The sequence below is a fragment of the Neofelis nebulosa genome, chromosome 16 (genome assembly GCF_028018385.1).
Source record: "Neofelis nebulosa isolate mNeoNeb1 chromosome 16, mNeoNeb1.pri, whole genome shotgun sequence".
Classification (NCBI taxonomy): domain Eukaryota; kingdom Metazoa; phylum Chordata; class Mammalia; order Carnivora; family Felidae; genus Neofelis; species Neofelis nebulosa.
This window is the reverse complement of record NC_080797.1, coordinates 3,297,706-3,318,505: the sequence shown is the minus strand read 5'-3', so window position 1 is coordinate 3,318,505 and position 20,800 is coordinate 3,297,706. Positions and strand designations below refer to the sequence as shown.

Below are 20,800 nucleotides of genomic sequence, written 5' to 3'. Positions count from 1 at the left end.
TGAAGATCTGGGCAGTTCAGACCAGTGCTGGAGGGCAGACCTGTGGGGGGAGCGTATCTCACTGGGTCCTGTGCCTCCAGAGTACTTTCCCACCCTCGTAACGGAGCGAAGGAGTCCAATTCCAGAGTTAAACGCCAACTCCATGTATGGCGTTATATTTGTTCTTTTTGGATCTCATCATGCAACGCTCACATAGCAACTGGCCGGTAGTTAAGATCCTTGCAGGAGGATTCTTTTCTCCCTCTGCTCAGAGAATCACATTTGCTAGTGGTTTGACATCCCGTCTTTAGGTCTAGAATACTGACTGTGGTATTTTAAAATACAGGGGTAAGCTTTGTGTTCGGAAAAAGCAGATGTATCAAAGTTCCTATGATACACTCTAAAATTACGTTCCAGGAACGTAGTGCTTTTTGTGCTTTCCGTGGCCAGAAATAGCATCTTGCTTTCTCATGCAGCTTCTTATTGTGTGTCATGATTAAAGCACATATTAATATACTTACATCTTTTGTTTGTGGAACCTATTTCCTAGCCGAATTTGCACATAAGTAAAGACACTGCATAAAGCCTATATTCTATCACATACTCTGTAGTAAGCGTTTCTAAATTTGAGCAAAAGTCAGCAGCATCCCCATCTCCATCCTCCCTGAAAGTGTCAGTGAGGACATCATCCTGTCGGCATCATTAGGGTATCATGTGCAACCCTTGGAAAAATGACACATCCACCACTAGGATAGTGGTTATTAGAATTGTCTGCCTTCAGTCATTGGAGCAAGGCAGTATAAAAATAAACAGAAGTGTAAGTATTAATATGTCCTTAATTGAAGTGTCAAGCTGAATTTCATTTCATGAAAACCAGTTTGTTTTCTTTTCAAAATTCTCTGCCTAATTTACATGCCCTGCCCTCAAATTGGTCTGCTGTTTAATGTGACTTTTTCTTCCCCTTCCGATCACTTTATACATGCTGTTTTTCCCTTTAGCAGAGCCTAATATGACTGAGAATAAAGCCACAAAGGTTACGAGATGGCAAACAGAATGAAAATACTGAGGAAGAGAGGAAGTTTTTTGTTTTGTCCACTCTACCCCCACCCCAGGATTGGAGTCAAGATGTTAGATTAACCTAATCTGCTTTTATTTTTGTGTGTGTGTGTGTGTGTGTGTGTGTGCGCGCGCATACGTGTAATGTCTTTTAGGGGGAACTCGAACGGCAGCTCTTACAAGCGAATCCAATCCTGGAATCATTCGGAAACGCGAAGACCGTGAAAAATGATAACTCATCTCGTTTTGTAAGTTTAAAAGCACCCGAAACTTATAATTTCTCAGATTTTTAGTGAAATGTCTACTGTGATCCAGCAAAGAGAGTACTTGTCTTCCTAGATTTTAGGGAGAGGCTAATAAAGGATGTGGTACAGAATGATACAGTCCTGTAGAAACGTGATTAGTCACATGTAATTTGCAATCTTCTAGTAGTTTTGCATTTTAAAAAGGAAAAAATGTGAAAGTAACTGTAATCCTGTATTTGCATATGTAATTGTGTATTGTACGGGTAGATGATCAGGTAGCCTCTCGGAACTTCTTCGTCTTTGGGGATGGTCTACAATACGTGTTGCCGAGCAGGCACAGAGCTTACATGAGGATGCATGTGGAGTACTTAGCACAGTACCGGGAACGTAAACGCTCCACAAACCACGTTGGCATTCAGTGTAGTCAGCTGTCCTTTTCATACTTGCTGTTTCTCCGGGGATATGGATGTGAGAAGAATGCGACAATACGATTACTTCTCTCTCAAAATTACTTCTCTATAAAAATACTCCTCTATGAAAATAGGGCTTTCTTAATTCCTGGAAAGCTCTCCCCTCTTCCTCCGTTTGACCAGCTGTGACCGTTTGCATGAGGCTGTTCTCCTAAGCGGTATGTCCCCTGTCCAGCTACGCCCTATTGACGTGTCAGTGCCAAATCTTCTCTAAAATCATATCCAGCAAAATGGGCGTGCCTGCTGTAAACTCCTTGCCTTGAATTATAGTCCTCAAGATTCAGTTAACCATTTTCCACAGATTGGAGAGGGTCTTCAATTACAGTTATTTCTACTTAAATCATTAGAGTTAATTCTATGTTTTTCCTCCCTCCTCCCATCCTAGAAGTATTTGTACAATTCAAGGCCACATCAAAAGAGACTTTACTAATGACTCCTTCATGGATAATCTGGGGGAATCTAGTATCACGGTGACATACTGTTCTACTCTGAGTATAATGTGAAGTCCTGGCGTTCATGTTGATTTTCTGACGGCCTGGGTTGTGTGATTAGTGGAAGCAGCCAGATATGGAATCACAGAGGACCCATTGAGCCCGAAGGTAGCTAGCTAACCCTCTGTATGAGTTGGTAGGACTGCCTTGATTTTCTTTTAGAGGCTGGAGGTCCAGGGTTAAGGTGTGGCAAGGTTGGTTTCTTCTGGGGTCCCTCTCTGTGGCTTATAGATGGCTATCTCCCGGTGTCCACGTGGTCCGTCTTCTGTGTGCATCTGTGTCCTGTTCTTTTCTTGTGAGGACACCAGTCGTGTGGGACTAGGGCCCCAGTGACCTCATTTTAACTTAATTATCTTTGTAAAAACCCTCTCTCCAAATATAGTCCTGTTCTGAGGCAGTGGGGGGGCACCTGGGTGGCTCATTCAGTTAAGCATCCAACTTTGGCTCAGGTCACGATCTCGCAGTTCTTGGGTTTGAACCCCATGTCGGGCTCTGTACTTACAGCTCAGAGCCTGGAACCTGCTTCAAATTCTGTCTTTCCCTTTCTCTCTGCCCCTCCCCCGTTCATCCTCTGTCTCTCTCAAAAATAAATAAACATTAAAAAAAGTTTTTTTTTTTAAAGAATTTGAGATGGGACACGACTCAGCCCATGGCACCCAAAGAGGTAGTTCGAGTGCGAGAGGCTTTCCACATTATGGAGGAAATAGGAACCTATTTGTTTGGAGTATTGTTTATTCCCAGTAAGATAATCGCTTCATCCAAGTTCATTAGGTCATTATTTTAGCTTTTTATGGACAGAGTGGAGTAACAAATACGGCTGTGTCAGGAGAAAGCATAGCTGTGACTTTGGGGTTTGTAAAAGATCTGGGGAAGCTGAGGTTCACTTATAGGGTTTTATCATCCCCTGGGTCATCAGCACTGAGCCTGAGCCACATTTAAATCTTCAATTCTTCCTCCTGAAAGCCCTGCGTTTAGCGGTTGTATCACGGGATAGAAGACACAGTGAGCTACCAGCTTTGGTATGTGGATCTCCATGCAGATTTACAAGGATTTCTTAGTGGAAAATGCTTTGTTTTACTACATAAATCAAGTTACCAGTCTTTTCTGATTTCCCCTGCCCCAAGCCACACTTTAAATTCAGGAGAAACTGTTTTGTGCCTGTTTGTCTCATCTTTGCCTGGAAAAGAAATTATTGGGGCACCAGGGTGACTCACTTGGTTGAGCATCTGACGTGATCTCGGCTCAGGCCATGATCTCGTGGTTCATGAATTCAAGCACCATGTCGGGCTCTGCACTGATGGCATGGAGCCTGTTTGGGATTCTCTCTCTCCCTCACCCCCCGCCCCCTCTCTGCCCCTCCCCTGCTTTGTCTCGCGCGCTCTCTCTCTCTCTCAAATCCATAAAAACCTAAAAAAAAAAAAAAGATAAATTGCTGCCATCCGGTCCTTTGGTAAAGACTATAGTGAGTGTGTTACTAAGCAGTAAGGACCCATGTGCCTGCCAGCGTTTGTACGTTTGGGACATGTGGAAATATGATTCCGTATTAGTTACCTGTTGCTGTGTAACAACTTACCCTAACCCTGGTGACTTGAAACCTGGATCATCTCCGCTTCCATGTGATGGGTGGTTCTGACTTGGCATCTCTCATGAAGGTGCCACGAAGGTGCTGTTGGTGAGGGCTGCGGTCACGTGAAGCTTGATGAGGCCGGAGGCTCTTCTTCCAGATTACCCGGGTAGCTTTTGGCAAGAGGCCTTAGTTCCTCCAAGGCATTCCTCACCTCAAAGACCTCTCTATAGGGATATGTGCTCATGACATGGCAGCTGGTGGTCCCCAAGAGCAGATGATCCAAGAGAGCAAGACAGAAGCCACACAGTGTTCTTTCCCATCTTAGAAGTCATGGGCCAACGCTCTGATGTAGTTTGCTGGCCACAGAGACCAACCCTGATACAGCGTGGGAGGGGACTGCGCAATGACAGCGGTACTGGAGGTTGGGGGTTACTGAGGCCATCTCAGAGGTTGGCTGCCGCACATACATCATTAGAGAGATTTCCGTATTGACAAAGGCAGGTTATAATCTGTAATTTGCAATACTCTGGATTAGTGGTTCTCAATTGGAGACCCTCAGGGGACATTTGGTAGTGCCCGGAGGCATTTTTGGTTGTTTGGTTTCGGTGATGGGTAGAGGCCAGGGATGCTGCTAAACATCCAACAGTGTACAGGACGGACCCCATGACAAAGAATTATCAAGCCCCAAATGTCCATTATGTTGAGGTTGAAAAATCCTGCTCCAGCTTGTTTCTTGAAATTAGAGTCTGAATCAGGGCACTTGGGTGGCTCAGTCGGTTAAGCATCCCAACTTTGGCTCAGGTTATGATCTCACGGTTCATGAGTTCGAGCCCTGAATCAAGCTCTGTGACAGCTTGGAGTCTGGACCCTGGTTTTGGATTCTGTATCTTCCTCTCTCTCTGCCCCTCCCCTGCTTGTCCTCTGTCTCTCTCTCAGAAATAAATATACCTTAAAAATGTCTTTTTAATTAGAGTCTGAATCAAAGTAATCACTTGTCAAAATTTATTTGCAAAGTAATTACTATACACAAGTCTCCTTAAAGCTTATTATTTACGCATCCTGTTCTGAAAGTGCATGTAAATAATTCTGGTAGGAACTTGTTTTACATCCTATCCTACTGGCAGGAAGAACTTCTTAGGTTGTTTTCTAGCAAGATCCTGCCAGCAAGAATACCTACCCAGTCTAAATCCTCAATAAACCCTGTTTGAGCTAGAGTTCCACCTCCCAAAGGTCTTATTCTGCCTATTCTATTAAAAGCTAATCTCCTGGGGCGCCTGGGTGGCTCAGTTAAGTATCCAGTTCTCGGTTTCAGGTCATGATCTCATGGTTTGTGAGTTCGAGCCCCGCATGGGGCCCTGTGCTGCGGGTGCAGAGCCTGCTTCAGATTCTCTGTGTCAAAAATAAATAAACTTAAAAAAAATTTTTTTTAAAGCTTATCTTTTAAAATATTTTTCATTAAGGCAGTGTTCCTACACATAGCTAGTTCAGCTGAGAAACAAAAATGTCTTTAAATTGTTGACTTGGTTGAGTGACTGATTTCGGCTCAGGTCATGATCTCCCGATTTGTGGGTTGGAGCCCCGCTTTGGGCTCTGCTGACGGCACAGGGTGCGCTTCGGATCCTCTGTCTCCCTCTTTTCTGCACCTCCCCACTCAGGCGCTATTTCAGTAAACATTTTTTTTTTTTCAACGTTTTTTATTTATTTTTGGGACAGAGAGAGACAGAGCATGAACGGGGGAGGGGCAGAGAGAGAGGGAGACACAGAATCGGAAACAGGCTCCAGGCTCCGAGCCATCAGCCCAGAGCCTGACGCGGGGCTCGAACTCACGGACCGCGAGATCGTGACCTGGCTGAAGTCGGACGCTTAACCGACTGCGCCACCCAGGCGCCCCCAGTAAACATTTAAAAAAATAAAAATAAAATAGTTGACTTTGGGCTGTAATTCTTAGGAAGTCAACTTCTTACTGATATTTATAGGATTTTTCAGAGAAATAGCATAGCCAGCTACTAAACTATCCAAAGGCGTTAACCGTACCAAGCTACAAAAGTAGTTGATTTTAGTGGTTCCATAAAAAAATAGCGGAGTGAGTGGCCGCACGGGCTGTCGGGAGCTCAGCTAAGTGGAAGCCTCCCTGTGAAGGTTTCTGTGGGCGCTGCCGCCGCCAACGCTTTGCTTCTCGCGGCGTCAGCGGGCGGCCCCGTGTAGGCCCGTCTTTTAATCACATGTTCCGGAATTTCCATCTCGTGCACTTCGGCTCATTACTGAGCTCCTGCCCTTTGCCAGGCTCTGTGGTGCCGCCTGGCGGCACCGTTTGGCGGTCTTCGTGGTTTTCGCAGCTTTAACGTGTTCCAAATGGAACCTTTTCTATTCAGAATGTGCTCCTTCGGTCTTCTGTCACTCTACGGTGCCATCAAACCTCCCAGCTGCGGGAGCGTGAAACGCAACGACGAAAATCCTCCCGGACTCCGCCTTGCCTCGTGGCTGGTGTCCAGACTGGAGTGAGCCCTGTGGGTCGCTCTTCCAGAACGTACTCCCGGTCTGTCCACGGTTGCCCATCTGTGTGTCTCCCGAGCACCTGATCGGGTTGTTCGGCCATCGCTGCCACACAGCGTTCTCGCCACCTGCCTCACCGCGCTCCTCGGCGTCTGTGGGCGGCCGCTGTGTGTCGTGAGGGAGCACGCGGAAGCACACGGAGTCTCGCGGAAGGACGTCAGCCTGTTCTCGCGATACTTCGTTCCTGGCACGGCGCCTCGCACGTGCGCGTACGTAGTGGGCGTCTCGTGGTTACGGAATGGGCTCGGTTAGGCTGCGGCGGCCTACTAGGTGCCGCCCGCTCTTCCAGGCCCCGGGGGCGTATCCGAGCCCCTGGCCTCCTCAGGCTCCCCTGCATCCGGGCCTTCAACCTCCGGGCACTGGTGACCACGTGTGCCGGGCACTGGTGACCACGTGCGCCGGGCCCTCTGGGAACACGCGGGCCCCGAGGCTGGACGCGTGGGCCGTCTGAGATCCATGAAGGGACGGCTGTGTGGCCAGGACAGGCGGGGGCGGCGCCCCGCGTCCCGCCGGAGGAGCGACAAGTCGCGGAAACGGCGGGTGGACAGGGGAATTGCGCCGAGTCGTTATTTGCGGTGAAAATGCTTGAAACTACAAACTCCCATCAGCTTTTAGAGTCCATTTGTTTCCATCTCTTTGATCTGATAGAGACGAATCATTTCCTGAAGATGATCTTTTTCTTTCCAAGTTGCGAGCACATGGTCCGTATTAAAGGGGATTCTTTGAGGAGAGCGTTACCCTTAGGAAAATAATCGTTCACGGTTAGCCCCGGTCTGTTTGTGGAGAAGTCAGATGCATTCCAGATGGAGGCAGTTTGTGTGAGATGAGTCTCTCGTAACGGAACTTTTAAAACGGGGACTTCACTTTCTGCCTTGTATCCACAGATACATCTTGCATCTAGCAGGAAGCCCTCTGTATTTGTGCAAAAATCTTTTTTTCTCCCCCAAACGGAATTAAGCCATTTTGGCAGCCCCCAGTTTCATGTGCCTTTTTGGTAGATAATGAGCCTCAGTAGCGAGAGCCCGGTAAAGGCCCCGGTGCCCTGCCTACCGCTGGGTTACCAGATGACCGTGAAAGCCAGCCAGGGTTCTGCACCCCCACGTGTGCTTCTAAGCAAGCAGACGCTAAAAACAGTTTGTAAGTAAATTGAATGCACTCACTGCTGTCTCTTTAGTACTCCCAGCCTTTCCCTAAAGATTCCCCGGGGGCAGATGTGACCATGTCAGCGACAGAGGACAGTTTGCAGCGGGAAACCAATCTGGCATCGAGCCCAAGGCAGCCTTCTCGACAGACACGGCAGCTTCCGGGCCTTTCTGGAGTCTTAGCACCTTGTTCACACCAGACCGGGGGTGTCTGCTTCCAGTCAGTCCACGTTACCCCCGGAATCTTTATATCTGTTACATACTACGCAACAAGACCCCTTAGTTCACGTGAAGACCCATCTTGTTAATTAACGAGCTTCTGGTATAGTTCGGGGGTCACCGTAGCTGAAGCCGTGGACACCGCCATCTGGCCTCTGGATTAAATCTCGCTCGTTACTCTAGATCAGGCACTAAGGGAACCTGTCGTCAGGGGAGCATAAAGGGGCCTGCAGGTGCCACTTTGAATAGCTGCTAGCCCAGAATGCCGTGTCTCTGGAAAACACTGGAACCGTTTCCCTTGTAGCCAGGAGGTCAGAATCCAGTTGTGGTGTGTCAAGGACCAGTGTTGTTCGTGGCGGTTTTACTCCAGAGAGCTTGCAGATAAACCAGCACGGAGCCTCCCTTTAATTACCCTGTGGCTTCAAGCAAACTAACATACTTAGAAACTGTAAGATTACTCGGCTCCAGTGGTACTCCTGCGAAGCTTTCTCTGTCCTAATCGTGTGACGCTGTTCTCTGTGTCCCCGTAGCCCCTCTCTGTCCTTTGGAGGGGCCCTGCCACCGTGTCCCTCAGGTGTCAAAAGAGCACAGCCTCATGATTCTGTTTCTCGGGGCCATGGTCGTATGATTTGTGCAAAATGGTCATTTGTATAAAAGTAGTACTCATGTAACCTCACAAGAGCCTGTCTCAAAAGAAGACAAGTTTTCTCCTGTTAAAAAAAAAAAAAAAATCTATGCAAAACTTCCTGTCCCCACTCCCCCCACCCATAACAGAACCCACCACCCAAGTGAGCAACTTGTCATTTTTGTTTTGTGACTCTGAGTAGCAGAAAAATGCTAAGTGTTCTCTAGCAAGCCCTGAAAGATGGATTTGTGTTGTGGTTTTATTTATTTATTTATTTATTTATTTACTTATTTGCTTATTTTAAATGTTTATTTTTGAGAGAGAGAGAGAGAGAGAGAGAGACAGAATGCGAGCAGGGGAGGGGCAGAGAGAGAGGGGGGGAGACATAGAATTGGAAGCAGGTCCAGGCTCTGAGGTGGCAGCACAGGGCCCGACGCAGAGCTTTGAACTCACCAACGGTGAGATCATGACCTGAGCCAAAGTTGGACGCTTAACCGGCTGAGCCACCTGGGTGCCCCTGCGTTGCGGTTTTAGATGGAACGGAAAGTCTTGTTAACCTCACGAAGTTCGGTGATTTAACATCAGCTTTTAGGCCAGTGGGCGTTGTGGGTGCCAGTGACAGACACCATCTTGATTTCCTAGAAACCTGTTTTCACGTGTTCTGTTCTGTTGCCCACATACACCCAGTCATAACTGTCAGACTTGTGGTTTAGCCTGTGTTGGAACGGTTTCTCGTGTAGTCAGAGGCATTTTCTACATGGCCCTGCTCTTGGTCACAAAAGGCCTTTGCACCCTACAGGAATCGTGCTTCTCCCCTCCCTCCTGAACACTCTGGGCGTTAGCAGCATCTGAAGCAGACCCTTCTTGGAATGTCCGTTGTGGTGGGTGACATGGCACCCCTGGTGTTACTGAACCAGCCGTGCATTCCCGGGCAGAACAGGGCTTTCAGATAACGTGAGGCAGGATACTTCCATGGTGGTGGGAGTGGAAGACCCAGGAGGAGGGCGCAGGGGCTCGAGGTAGAATTTACTTGCCTCCCCCATCATTTGTTGGTCCTCCAGCAGGAAATAGCATTAGATTTCCCCACGTGCATTCTCTTTTTCACCTTGTTTTCCTCACTTGGTTTGCAATTTTTTTAATTGGAAAATTGGGTGAGTTCTCTGTGAATACGCATGATATTGAACAAAAAAAATAATGGGGACACTTGGGTGGCTCAGCAGTTAAGCATCCAACTCTTGATCTTGGCTCAGGTCATGGTCTCGCAGTTCTTGGGATCAAGCCCTGCGTTGAGCTCTGTGCTGACAGCTCGGAGCCTGCTTGGGATTCTCTCTCTTCCTCTCTTTGCCCGTCCCCTGCTCTCTTGTTCTTTCTCTCGAAATAAAGAAATAGACATTTAAAAATGAAGTATGATTTTAGTGAATTATCCTCTTGTTTTCAATTGCAAAAGTCAATATTACTGAGGTATAATTTGCACATAATATAGTTCAAATTTTTCTGCGGTAGCATCCCAATACTTAAGTACTCGTTTTTTGTACATAGAGCAAATATTTATGTGATAAATGTAGGCCTAACATGGGAAAGGTGAGAAGGGTCCTGGTGGGTAGGAGCATGGGTGGGTGGACTGGACACCCCGTAGAAGGGTGTGGGCCAACGTGTAATCTATTCGTAGTAAATAGAAGGAACTAATTATGTTTTTTAAATTTTAAATTTTAAAATTATTTACAGGATCCTAAGATATCTTCCTTGGTGATTTATAAAAATTAAGCTGAGTTTTGCATCAAATAAAATTCACCCTTTTTAGGTGTACAGTTGGACAGGGTTAGACAAATGTGTATTGTAGGGAGCCCAACACCGTGGCCCAGAGAGAGCATTTCCTTCCCTTGGGAAAGCTTCCGTTTGCCTTTGTGTAGTCTGTGTAGCCCGGCCCTGGGAACCACTGATCTCTTTTGTTTCCATGGTCTGTTTTCTTCAGAATGTCCGGTGAATGGGCTCCTACAGTATGTAGTGTGTTATGTCTTGCTTCTTTTGTACAACGTCCGTCCACGTTGTTGGGTATTTCACTGGTTTGTTCCTTTTTATCACCCAGTAATATTCCACTGTGTGAATGGACCACGATGTCCTTGACCATTCTCCACTTGGTGGGCATTTGGGTTGTTTCCATTTGAGGGCTGTTGAGAGTCAAGTGGCTTTGGACATTCATGCGCAAGTCTTACATTTCTCCCGGGTCACTGGGATTGGGATCGCTGGCACATACGGTGACTTAGGTTTCACTTTATACGAAACTGGCAGACTTTTCCAAAGTGGCTGTACCATTTTGTATTCTTACCAGGGTGATAGGAGCCTTCTGGTTCTGTCTCCTTGCTGGTCTTGCTTCAAAATGTCAGCCATTTTAGTGGGTGTGTGCTGGTATCTCTTTGTGCTCATTTTATTTTGCTTTTCTCGAATAACCGACGACGTTGAGCATCTTCTCATAGACTGTTGACCATTTATGTATCTTCTTTGACGAAATAACTGTATAAATATTTTCCCCAGTGTTTTCCTTGGGCTATTTGTCTTGTTAACTGAGTTGTAAGAGCTTTTTAGTTATCGTGTGAACAAGTCTTTTATCAGGTAGGTGTTTTGCAAATATTCTCTGCCAGTGTGTGGTATCACTCTTCATTTTCTTTACAGTGACTTTTGAAGAAGTTTTAGATTCTGATGAAACCCAGTTTATCTGTTTTTAATTGATAAGCCCTAAAGGTTCATGCTCTTTGCATTCTTTCTAGGACGTCTTTTTCTGCTAAGGTCATAAATGATGGTCTCTTATTTTTGTTTTGGAAGCTTTACAGCTTTAGCTCATCCTTTTAGGTTTGTGATCTCTTTTGTGTTAACTTTTTTACATGGTATGAAGTGTCTAGGTTCTTTTGGTTTCATTTTACACATTTCTCAAGCACTGTTCGTTGAATGGATTGGCTTTCTCTATTAAATTATCTCGGCGCCTTTTGTTGAAGGTGAGTTGACTGTTCCCATGTGGTCTATTTGTGGACTCTCTTCTGATCCCTTGATCTGTATCTCTAGCCTCCCACCAATACCAATCTATCCTAATAAACACAGCTTTCTGAATTCTAGTAATGTGAGTCCCTGAGCTCTGGTCCTCTTTCTCAACGTGGTTGTGATTTTTTTTGTCCTTTCCGTTTCCCTGTAAATCTTGGAATCAGCTTGTCCATTTCCCCCCAAGGAAAGCCCTCCAGTCCCTTGACCATTTATTTGGGTGATGAGCGAGTGTATAGTGTTTACATCATTGTCATTGTTAAGTTTCTTTGTTTTGCAAAGGGTTTAATTTGGCCTTTATATCTGTATTTATAGGGGAGATACTTGCTTTTTTTTTGCTTTCTTGTTTTTATGACAGCTTTACCGTTTGGGGTATTCCATATTACAGTAACTTTATGAAATGAGTTACAAAACAATCCGTTTTCCATTTCCTTAAAACAGTTCTGTGTGTCGTGGGGAGACCAAGTATTCCTTAGGGATTTGCAAAACTGTTACACCAGACCAATCCATCATTTTTTCAAGAAGTAATTCTATTAGGGCCGAATGCAGTGTTCCTTTAATGCTGTCAAATGTCTTTTACCTCAGATTATGTGGAAGAGCTTCTTAAAAGTTCTAAATGATTAGGGTCTCATTTTTACTATGTCACAGTCCAGGAAGGTAGCCTATCTGATTGCTGCTTTTTTGGGAACTTATCCAGGCTTTTTCCTTGTCTTTCTATTCGAGGCAGTAATTAAGACCCATGTTTGCAACCAACTGATGGATACTTACCGGGAGGCACTGGCTTGTTACTTTCCTACAGTGTTCACACCCTCTGTGTCCTTACTTACTTTCAGTTTTCTCCTGATTTACTTTCAGGGCAAGTTCATCCGCATCAACTTTGATGTAACTGGCTACATCGTTGGGGCCAACATTGAAACATGTATCCTTTTCCATAACTGCATAATCCAAACGGAAGAGGCGGTTGATCTTCCTCCGGCCCAGGGCAGCCCCGTGTGGCATCACTCCCACTCCCCAGGTGATCAGACTGAAGCCCAGAGGGAGCACGACGTGGTCAGACACTTCCAGCTACTGAATGTTAATGCCAGAGTGTGGTGGTGGTGGTGGTGGTGGTGGTGGTGGTTTTTCATGCCAGTCCATACCGTGTTCACACAGCCGGGGTAGAGGAGAGTCCCACTGAGGGGAGAATCACCTGCACTTGAACCCAGGAAACGTTGGCGCGGTAGGAGAGCCTTGAGGTGAGCACCTCCTATTGAACTGCTCCTGAGTCCATGTTGGGTTAGCCCTTGTTTACCGTCTGCTCACGGTATTAGTGGGATGGGCATATACCCCCCCCCCAACAAGCCTTCTGCAAGGGCACAGTTCCAGTAGTTTCAGTTGGCGTTACGTAGAATATAAGTGGAGGAGAAACAAATGTCAAATACAAAGAGTAGTCCTAGAAGTTGTCATCTGCGTAGAAGGGCCTTAAGAAAAGAGAAGTCTGTGTAGAATTACTTCGATTAAAGAGGTAAGGGGCACCTGGGTGGCTCAGTCGGTTAAGTATCTGACTTCAGCTCAGGTCATGATCTCCTGGTTCGGGAGTTCGAGCCCCGCGTCGGGCTCTGTCTCTCAAAAATAAACGTTTAAAAAAATTAAAACAGAGGTAATAAAATGGAAAGGATTCCAAATGATAGTGTCCCAATTAGGAAGGATACAGGTGACAGTTCTCTGCTACCTCTGACAAGTATCAGGGACCCTGTAATAGAAGTACAGTCTTTCGATCCCTCAGGTAAGGGATAATTCAGAATTGTATTTTACGTCTCCAGATACGCTCAGAGCCAGAAAGTACAAGAAACACTTGGAAATGACCGGGGAATAAATCTCGAGTTTCTTCACCTTGGTCCTGCCATGGCAGCTTTCCTGTAAACGTATTTTCCACCAAACGTGGACGATGTGTTTGGGATAATCTAATTTACAGAACGGATTCACTTTGGTGAAGTGAAGGGAAAGCTGACTTCAGAAGAGGTGGTCATCTTCCAGAGCAGAGAAACGGAGATTGTGTGACAGCCCAGGGTGACTGTCGACCGGAGACCCCACATGGGTCCCAGAGATGCACCCCAAATGCACAGGCGGGTGTGCTGTGGTCTGAAGTGCAGAAGCAGGTTGGGGGCGAGCCGCTGGTGTGTGGGAAGCCCAGGCAGAGGGGTTGTGGCCGGCTCTGGACAACCAGCACAGGGGGCCGGTGGTCAGTCTGGTCAGGGCCATCTCGGGGTATTTGGAAAGTGGATGTAGAGGGACCGGAGCCACTTGTACGAGGCTGTGTGTGCCAAGCTCTTGGGGACCACGGTGACCAAGCACACGTCCTGAGGTCCACCTGAGCCCTGAATTCTGTCCCTGCACTCATGAGCTATGTTATTTTGAGCAATTTCCTTTGTGCCTTGGCTTCTTTGTTCATAAAGTTGTGATAAACTCCCAGAAGGCTTTTTCAGCCTTCAAAGGCTTGAGCTCATTTTCTATAGCTTCTTAGAGTTCCTTGTTTAGTGCTGTGTTCTTTGACTATAACCCAGATGAGGGGCGGGGGGGGGGGGGGGGGTTGACATGAACACCCTCTCGGTCCATGATTCCCGAAGATTAGTGAGGAACGTGAGTGCATATATCTTCTTTCCTTTTTCACTTATAGGTTTTAATCATTCAGAACAGTTCATCGCAGGAGGGTTAGTATATATCAGAGAAAGAAAACGTTTTACAGATTAAATTCGTACAGTCACGGAGAGAGGGCCACCTTTTCAATTCGATCCTTAACCATCTTCGCTCAGACCTTCTGGAAAAATCTCGTGCTGTCCGTCAAGCAAAAGATGAGCGTACTTTTCATATCTTTTACCAGTTGTTATCCGGAGCAGGAGAACACCTGAAGTGTAAGTTCACAAAGTTTCCTACTATTTTGTATTTATTTGACCATCTTTTCAGTATTATGTTTTTGTTTTTGTTTTTTTTTTTTGAAAGAGAACATTTTGGGGAAACAGTACAGTTGACCCTTGAACAAAATGGGGGTTGGAGGCCTAACCCACCCCCCAACTTGTGAGTCCCCAGAACTGAACGACTGATCGTTGGCTGCTGCCTGGGAGCCTCACCGATAACCAGTTTGTTACACGTATTTTGTAGGTTGTATACACCATATACTGCGTTCTTACAACAAAGTAAACTATAGGAAGACACACTAAGAAAATCACAAGGAAGAAAGAATACATTTATAGAACTGAACTGTCCCCCCCAAAAAAAAAACCTGTGTGTAAGTGGACCCGTGTGGCTCCCCCCCTGCCATGTCCGGGGTCGACCGTAGTTTCGTACACACCAAAATGAAAATGAAATAGAACTTCCGTGCCACGGGTAAATACGTTGTAAGTGGCGGTTCTATAGATGGTGTTACGTCATCTTCTGTACGTTTGTTTCTTTTCTTTAAAACACTTTTAAATTAGGGGTGCCTGGGGGGCTCAGCTGGTAGAGCGTCCCAGCTCCTGATTTCAGCTCAGGTCGTGATCTCGCAGTACACGGTGGCAAGCCCTGTGTCTGGCTCTCGGCGACAGCACAGAGTCTGCTTGGGATTCTCTGTCTGTCCGTCTCTCTCTCTGTTTCTTTCTTTCTGTGCTCCTCCCTGGCTCTTGTGCGCACACTCTCTCTCTCTCGAGATGAATGAAATAAGCTTTATAAAGAAAATAACATAAAAAACGAAGAAGTTTTAAATTAGAAGATACGCATTTTTATACAAGCTGGGTTTCAACATTTATGAATATAAAAAGTGAAAAAGGGGCGCCTGGGTGGCGCAGTCGGTTAAGCGTCCGACTTCAGCCAGGTCACAATCTCGCGGTCCGTGAGTTTGAGCCCCGCGTCAGGCTCTGGGCTGATGGCTCGGAGCCTGGAGCCTGTTTCCGATTCTGTGTCTCCCTCTCTCTCTCTGCCCCTCCCCCGTTCATGCTCTGTCTCTCTCTGTCCCAAAAATAAATTAAAAATGTTAAAAAAAAAAAAAAAAAATTAAAAAAAAATAAAAAATTAAAAAAAATAAAATAAAATAAAATAAAAAGTGAAAAAGAATAAATTGATAAAATCGAGTAAATATTCTTATTCCCGGGTTTATAACCAACATATACGTTTATGCTTCCACTCATACTAGATGGAGCTTATGGTGGACTTTTATGCATTTATTTTGTCGTGAATCCTAAGGGCTGGAAGCATAGGACTGGCTGGGGTAAAGTTCCGAGTCAGGTATCTGAGGGAGAAGGAAGGACGTCCGGCTTCCTGGTCTCCTCTGAAATCGGCACTGAAAATTCGGCGCTCCTCCTGTGCGAGAGCAGACACCTGCGTCGTATCCCCTTTGTCACCTGGGCTGTAGGCTTCTGCTCACGCAGACATCTGTGGAAGCTTTGAGCCCAGAAGTGAGAGAAAGGACCCGTAAGGGGAAAAAAACATCAGCAACAAATAAAGAGAGTAATTGCACTGAGAAATTAAACATCCGAGACGATACGGTCCGTAATGCCGAAGAAGAGAACTCTCGGGCTTTCAGACCGGCAGTAACTTCAGTCGCAATGAACCAAAAAAGTAAGATCAAAGTGTTAAAAGAAGGAGAGAGGAAAAGAGAGCAAGCGGTACCCAGTAGAGGTTAAATGTGAGGTAGGTGAGAATTCAGTGACAGGACAGAAACTCTCGGCAGAAACTCCTGGCAGGAGAGCACATGATAACATCGAGTGTGAAGATAAACAGCTGTATCTATTCTGACCCCTCCCGAGAAACCTCCTTCTGGTCTCCACACCTTTGGCGAAAGGATGCGTTAAGTTCTAACTCGGGGCCCCTAAAGTACAAGTAGTCGATGGGGGCGGCCGCTTTGATACTCTGTCATAAATATGGGTTGCACATCACTCTGAGAAGCAGATTTACCACCAGACAAACGGGCTCAGAGGGTTTTGGGGCACTGGCCTGGCTCAGGACCTGCCTATTCCACATTCTGTACCTTCTACATCTGGATCTTTACGTTCGTGTCGTCTTCCTATTGACCCCGTAACATCTGCTGTAAACTACTTCGCTAAGATAAAATTACAGATTACAGGGCCTAAAAACTTTCCCTCAAAAGATGGCTACACTATTTAAATGGGAAAACAGTAAGGCCTAGTTATCTCGAAAATGTGCATCATTTCCCGGCTACCGATTTCTTTTCTTTTTTTTTTTTTAATGTTTATTTTTGAGATAGCAGGAGGGGCAGAGAGAGGGAGACAAAGGATCCAAACCAGGATCCACGCTGACAACACAGAGCCTCATGTGGGGCTCGAACTCACAAATCGCGACGTCATGACCTGATCTGAAGTCGGGCGCTCAACCAACTGAGCCATCCAAGTGCCCCGGGCTACTGATTTCAAATATCCTATAAGCCACTGTCCCAGAAACTGCATTTGGAATCTTTGCCGTTTCCACCCTCGTTTTCCCTCCTTGATAGGATGGAAAACTGTATGCTTTTGAAATGAACCTATGAAGAAAAAGTGTGACAGGAAGAAGTGGTGGCATGGAGGGTGTGGGCCACGTCTCCCGTGATCGGCCCAGCCCAGCGTGAAGGTGGGGGTGCTTCGTCTGTTGATGGTTATTTATTAAACTGTATCCGTTATGTTTTCTCCTAGCTGACCTGCTCCTTGAAGGATTTAATAACTACAGATTTCTCTCCAACGGCTACATTCCCATTCCGGGACAGCAAGACAAAGATAACTTTCAGGAGACCATGGAAGCAATGCACATAATGGGCTTCTCTCACGAGGAAATTCTCTGTACGTGGGTTTTCCCCCAATTCTGCTACTCGCTTAAATAAGACTTTAGCACAGCCAGCGGGGCGGGGGGAAGAGCGTAAACTAGGAAATGACAGAAAATCATGAGAATCACCCATAATTGTACAAATTGCTGAGACCTGTGTTACTGAAAAGCTGTTTACAGCTAATTTTTAGCATAAAATAAATGAGAATACGTCTCTGCTGCAATTTGATGCAATAATTTTATTTTATTTTTCTCTGTACCCATGTAAAGCAATGCTTAAAGTGGTGTCTTCAGTGCTACAGTTTGGAAACATTTCTTTCAAAAAGGAGCGAAATACTGACCAAGCGTCCATGCCAGAAAATACAGGTAAGCTGACCAATATGATTTTATTTGTTTACGTGGTTCGTTGTTGTGCCACGGCCACCGTCGTGTCGTGCGGTTTGTCGTCATGTTCCCAAGCATAAGTTGCCAACTCTCCGTAACGTAAAGAAGTTCTCTGTTGTGTCTGTTTAAACATCCGGCCGCATTTCTTCACAACATCATAAAGCTCAAGTTGTACTTCTCACGCGCCAGGTGACCAGTAGATTTTCTCTTTCCTAGGCTGTGTTTCATTTTACTTCTGGAACTTTTTGATTGAGCCTGGCCCTTTGAAGTAGATAGAGTCTCAGAAAAGGGAGTAAGGCAGACAAAACACACATCGTGCAAAAAGATGTGTTTGTCAGCATTTTAATGGGGAGCGGGGAACCCAGGAACTACTTTGAAATATCCAATCAAATGAAGTAAACCAAGATCTGATCCCACCATCAGGTATATTTTTTTAGGCTCTGAAATGTCATTTATCATTTTAGCAAAGGGGTGTGGTCCGTTGGCTTTCTGTGCTTCTTTGTGTTTTTCAACTTCCCGTCCAGTACGTACACGCATGCATTCGTACACACGTTAACTAAAAGGGGCCAGGACCTAGAGGTCGAACCAAAGCAGTTGGTACGAGCCAGTGGCAAGAGCCACAGACCGAAGGAGGAAATGCCCTCTGCGGCACGGCCTGTCCTGCCCACACAGGACTACTGTCCAGTTGCTGACAACACGTGTGGATTGGTGGGGAGGGGGGGGTTCAGGTCTTTGCCAGTAAGAACTTGGGTAAGTTCTGTTCCCGGTATAACTCAAAATGTGCTTATCCTTATAGAATTTTCTTATTTTAACACTTAATCAAAAATTAGAGGGGTGCCCGTGTGGCTCAGTCAGTTAACCATCTGACTTCGGCTCAGGTCGTGACCTCGAGGTTCGTGAGCTCAAGCCCCACATCAGGCTCTGTGCCGACACAGTGGAGCTCGCTTGGGATTCTCTCTCTCCCGCTCTCTCTCTGCCCTTCCCCCACTTGCACTCTCTCAAAATAAATAAACCTAAAAAAATGAGAATAATTTTCACACTTGTTAGAACTTGGCAGTGTCCCCAGTGAGCGCGTGAGGAGGTACGTGCCCGGCTGCCGAGAACGGTAGTAACGGAATGAGCTGTTTATTGAGTGCTCGCTGTTGGCCATGCAAATTTTTAAAAACCTTTAGGTTTCTTGCCTACTAAATATTATTGGGATCATTATGCACGACCAGTTATCCTGGTAACATGATTTAAATTAGCATAAATGCTGTTTTTCTCATTCTGTGCACCATCCATGGGTTCTAAGACTCCGTAACTTACGCTGAATTACCCAGAGTAAGTAAGTGCTGCCTGTTCCTTCTTAGCTAAGGATGAGTGGTATTCATTCGAAAGGATGAAGACCTGAAACCTGTCCTTTTTTAAGACTCATTCAGTTTATTTCTGGAGGTTTCTTATCGAACGTCTTGTGACTAGCTCGTAGGTAGAAGCCCGGTACTTAGGAAACGTTTTCTACTCTAGTTGCGCAGAAACTCTGCCATCTCCTGGGGATGAATGTGATGGAGTTCACTCGGGCTATCCTCACCCCCCGGATCAAGGTCGGCCGAGACTATGTGCAGAAAGCCCAGACCAAAGAACAAGTGAGTTTCACATTGTTACTGCACATTTGTTTGAATGACAAGCTGTCATCAGAAGACCTTCCTATTGGCAGGTAACCGACCTTAACAGAAACTCTGTAACAGGTGTTTCTTGGTACTGTGTGTGGTTTTTTCTCTTGTATGGTTTTCTCCAGGAAAAATTTTGAAGTGTTTTTTTTTTTCTCTAAAGTAAATTTGAAATATCACCTCAGGTTTTCCCCAGGTAGGTAGATCATCCAGCAGGACAAAGCTGTATAACTTCGGAAGCCCGCTCAGCCGTAGGGCGCGCTGCTCCCGGGGCCCCGTGTGGGTGGCCCAGCACCAAGAACGTGGGCGTCGGATCCACCCGTTTCGTGGCAGACTCCTTTAAGGCTGGGCACACGGGCTGCACGGAGCCCCAAGGGCCCAGGAAAGAGTCTATTTTTCCTAGGCATCTTCTCCCTTCTCCTCAGTAGATCATCTCCAGTTTGTTTACCTGTACCTTCAACTGCCGCTGTGTCAAATGGAGACAACGTTAAGTAGCAAAAGCTATTTGAGTCCTGGGAACATTATAGAGCATTAAACTCCAGATAACCGCTAGTCATGCTTTGTAGGCGGTTTCCAGAATAAAAGGTTGTCATCTAATTACAGGCAGATTTTGCAGTAGAAGCCCTGGCGAAAGCTACCTATGAGCGGCTCTTTCGCTGGCTCGTCCACCGCATCAACAAAGCTCTGGACAGGACCAAGCGTCAGGGCGCGTCTTTCATCGGAATCCTGGATATTGCTGGATTCGAAATATTTGAGGTGGGTCTTTCTCTCTCCTGCTCTTCTGTTTATTCTTTTAATAAACACGAAGGCTCGCTCTGTACCGGGTGCACTGCAGGCACCGGGGCTGTAATGGCAGATGAGCAGGTGCGGCCAAATCAGGGTGCCGTGAGGAGGAAGTGGGGGGCCCAGTCACAGAAGGTGTCTCGGGAGCTACAGGTAAGCATACCTGAGGAGGAGAAGCCCCCGGCCTCTGCGAGTTTTCCTACGTGACGGGAGTAAGTCAGTGATCTTGTATGGGAGAGAATTTGTCAAGTGTTAGAAAGTGCTAGAAAGCCGGCATGGCTACACCTAGCCGACCGGAGAGCGAGGGCTAGCAGACACAGACGGAGATGGTGTTCTGTGTCCCGAAGATGCATCACGGGGTCTGGTGATAGATTTTGGCGTATTTCGCTGTTGCTGCGACTGGCTTTCTCCACGCCCTCTGCATCCATCCCGTCACTGGTTTGTGGTCACAAGTCTGCTGTGGTTGTGCCAAAACATTGATACAATTTCAGTCTCCTAAAAATTTACATCTTTATGTCTCCTTGGATGGACTGACTCCACGGTGAGGCACAAATACTAAATGAAATACTCCGTGGGACCAGTGTGATATCCTGGCCACCACGGGGTATGGAATTGCCTTAGCTTTAAAATGAACAACTCAGACGATCAGTCTGGCCTGAGCAGATCTGAGATATGTCACTGGGGGGCGCAGTCTTAGCCACTGAGCTGCCGCTGTCGCTGTAGGAGATTGCTTGAATATGTTCTGATCTGTGGAAAACTTGAGAAATCATGAGAGGTGGCTGGGCATGTGTCACATTAAAAAAAAAAAAAATTTGTCGCTTTCTTCTACATAATCAGAAGGTACAAT

At 46.2% G+C, this 20,800-nt stretch overlaps 1 protein-coding gene across 8 annotated transcripts in view; it reads left to right on the top strand.

Moving 5' to 3' along the window:
* Positions 1–20,800, top strand: part of MYH10 (myosin heavy chain 10) — a 132,184-nt gene that overhangs the window by 53,289 nt on the left and 58,095 nt on the right. For 7 of the 8 annotated variants that reach the window (XM_058703103.1, XM_058703102.1, XM_058703100.1 and 4 more), the window contains 7 exons: positions 1,191–1,283; positions 12,233–12,296; positions 14,170–14,268; positions 17,014–17,157; positions 17,411–17,506; positions 19,028–19,146; positions 19,774–19,926. In XM_058703103.1, coding sequence (XP_058559086.1) covers positions 1,191–1,283; positions 12,233–12,296; positions 14,170–14,268; positions 17,014–17,157; positions 17,411–17,506; positions 19,028–19,146; positions 19,774–19,926 — 768 coding nt within the window. The remainder of the gene's footprint in view (positions 1–1,190; positions 1,284–12,232; positions 12,297–14,169; positions 14,269–17,013; positions 17,158–17,410; positions 17,507–19,027; positions 19,147–19,773; positions 19,927–20,800) is intronic. The other variant, XM_058703101.1, reaches the window with a different exon arrangement.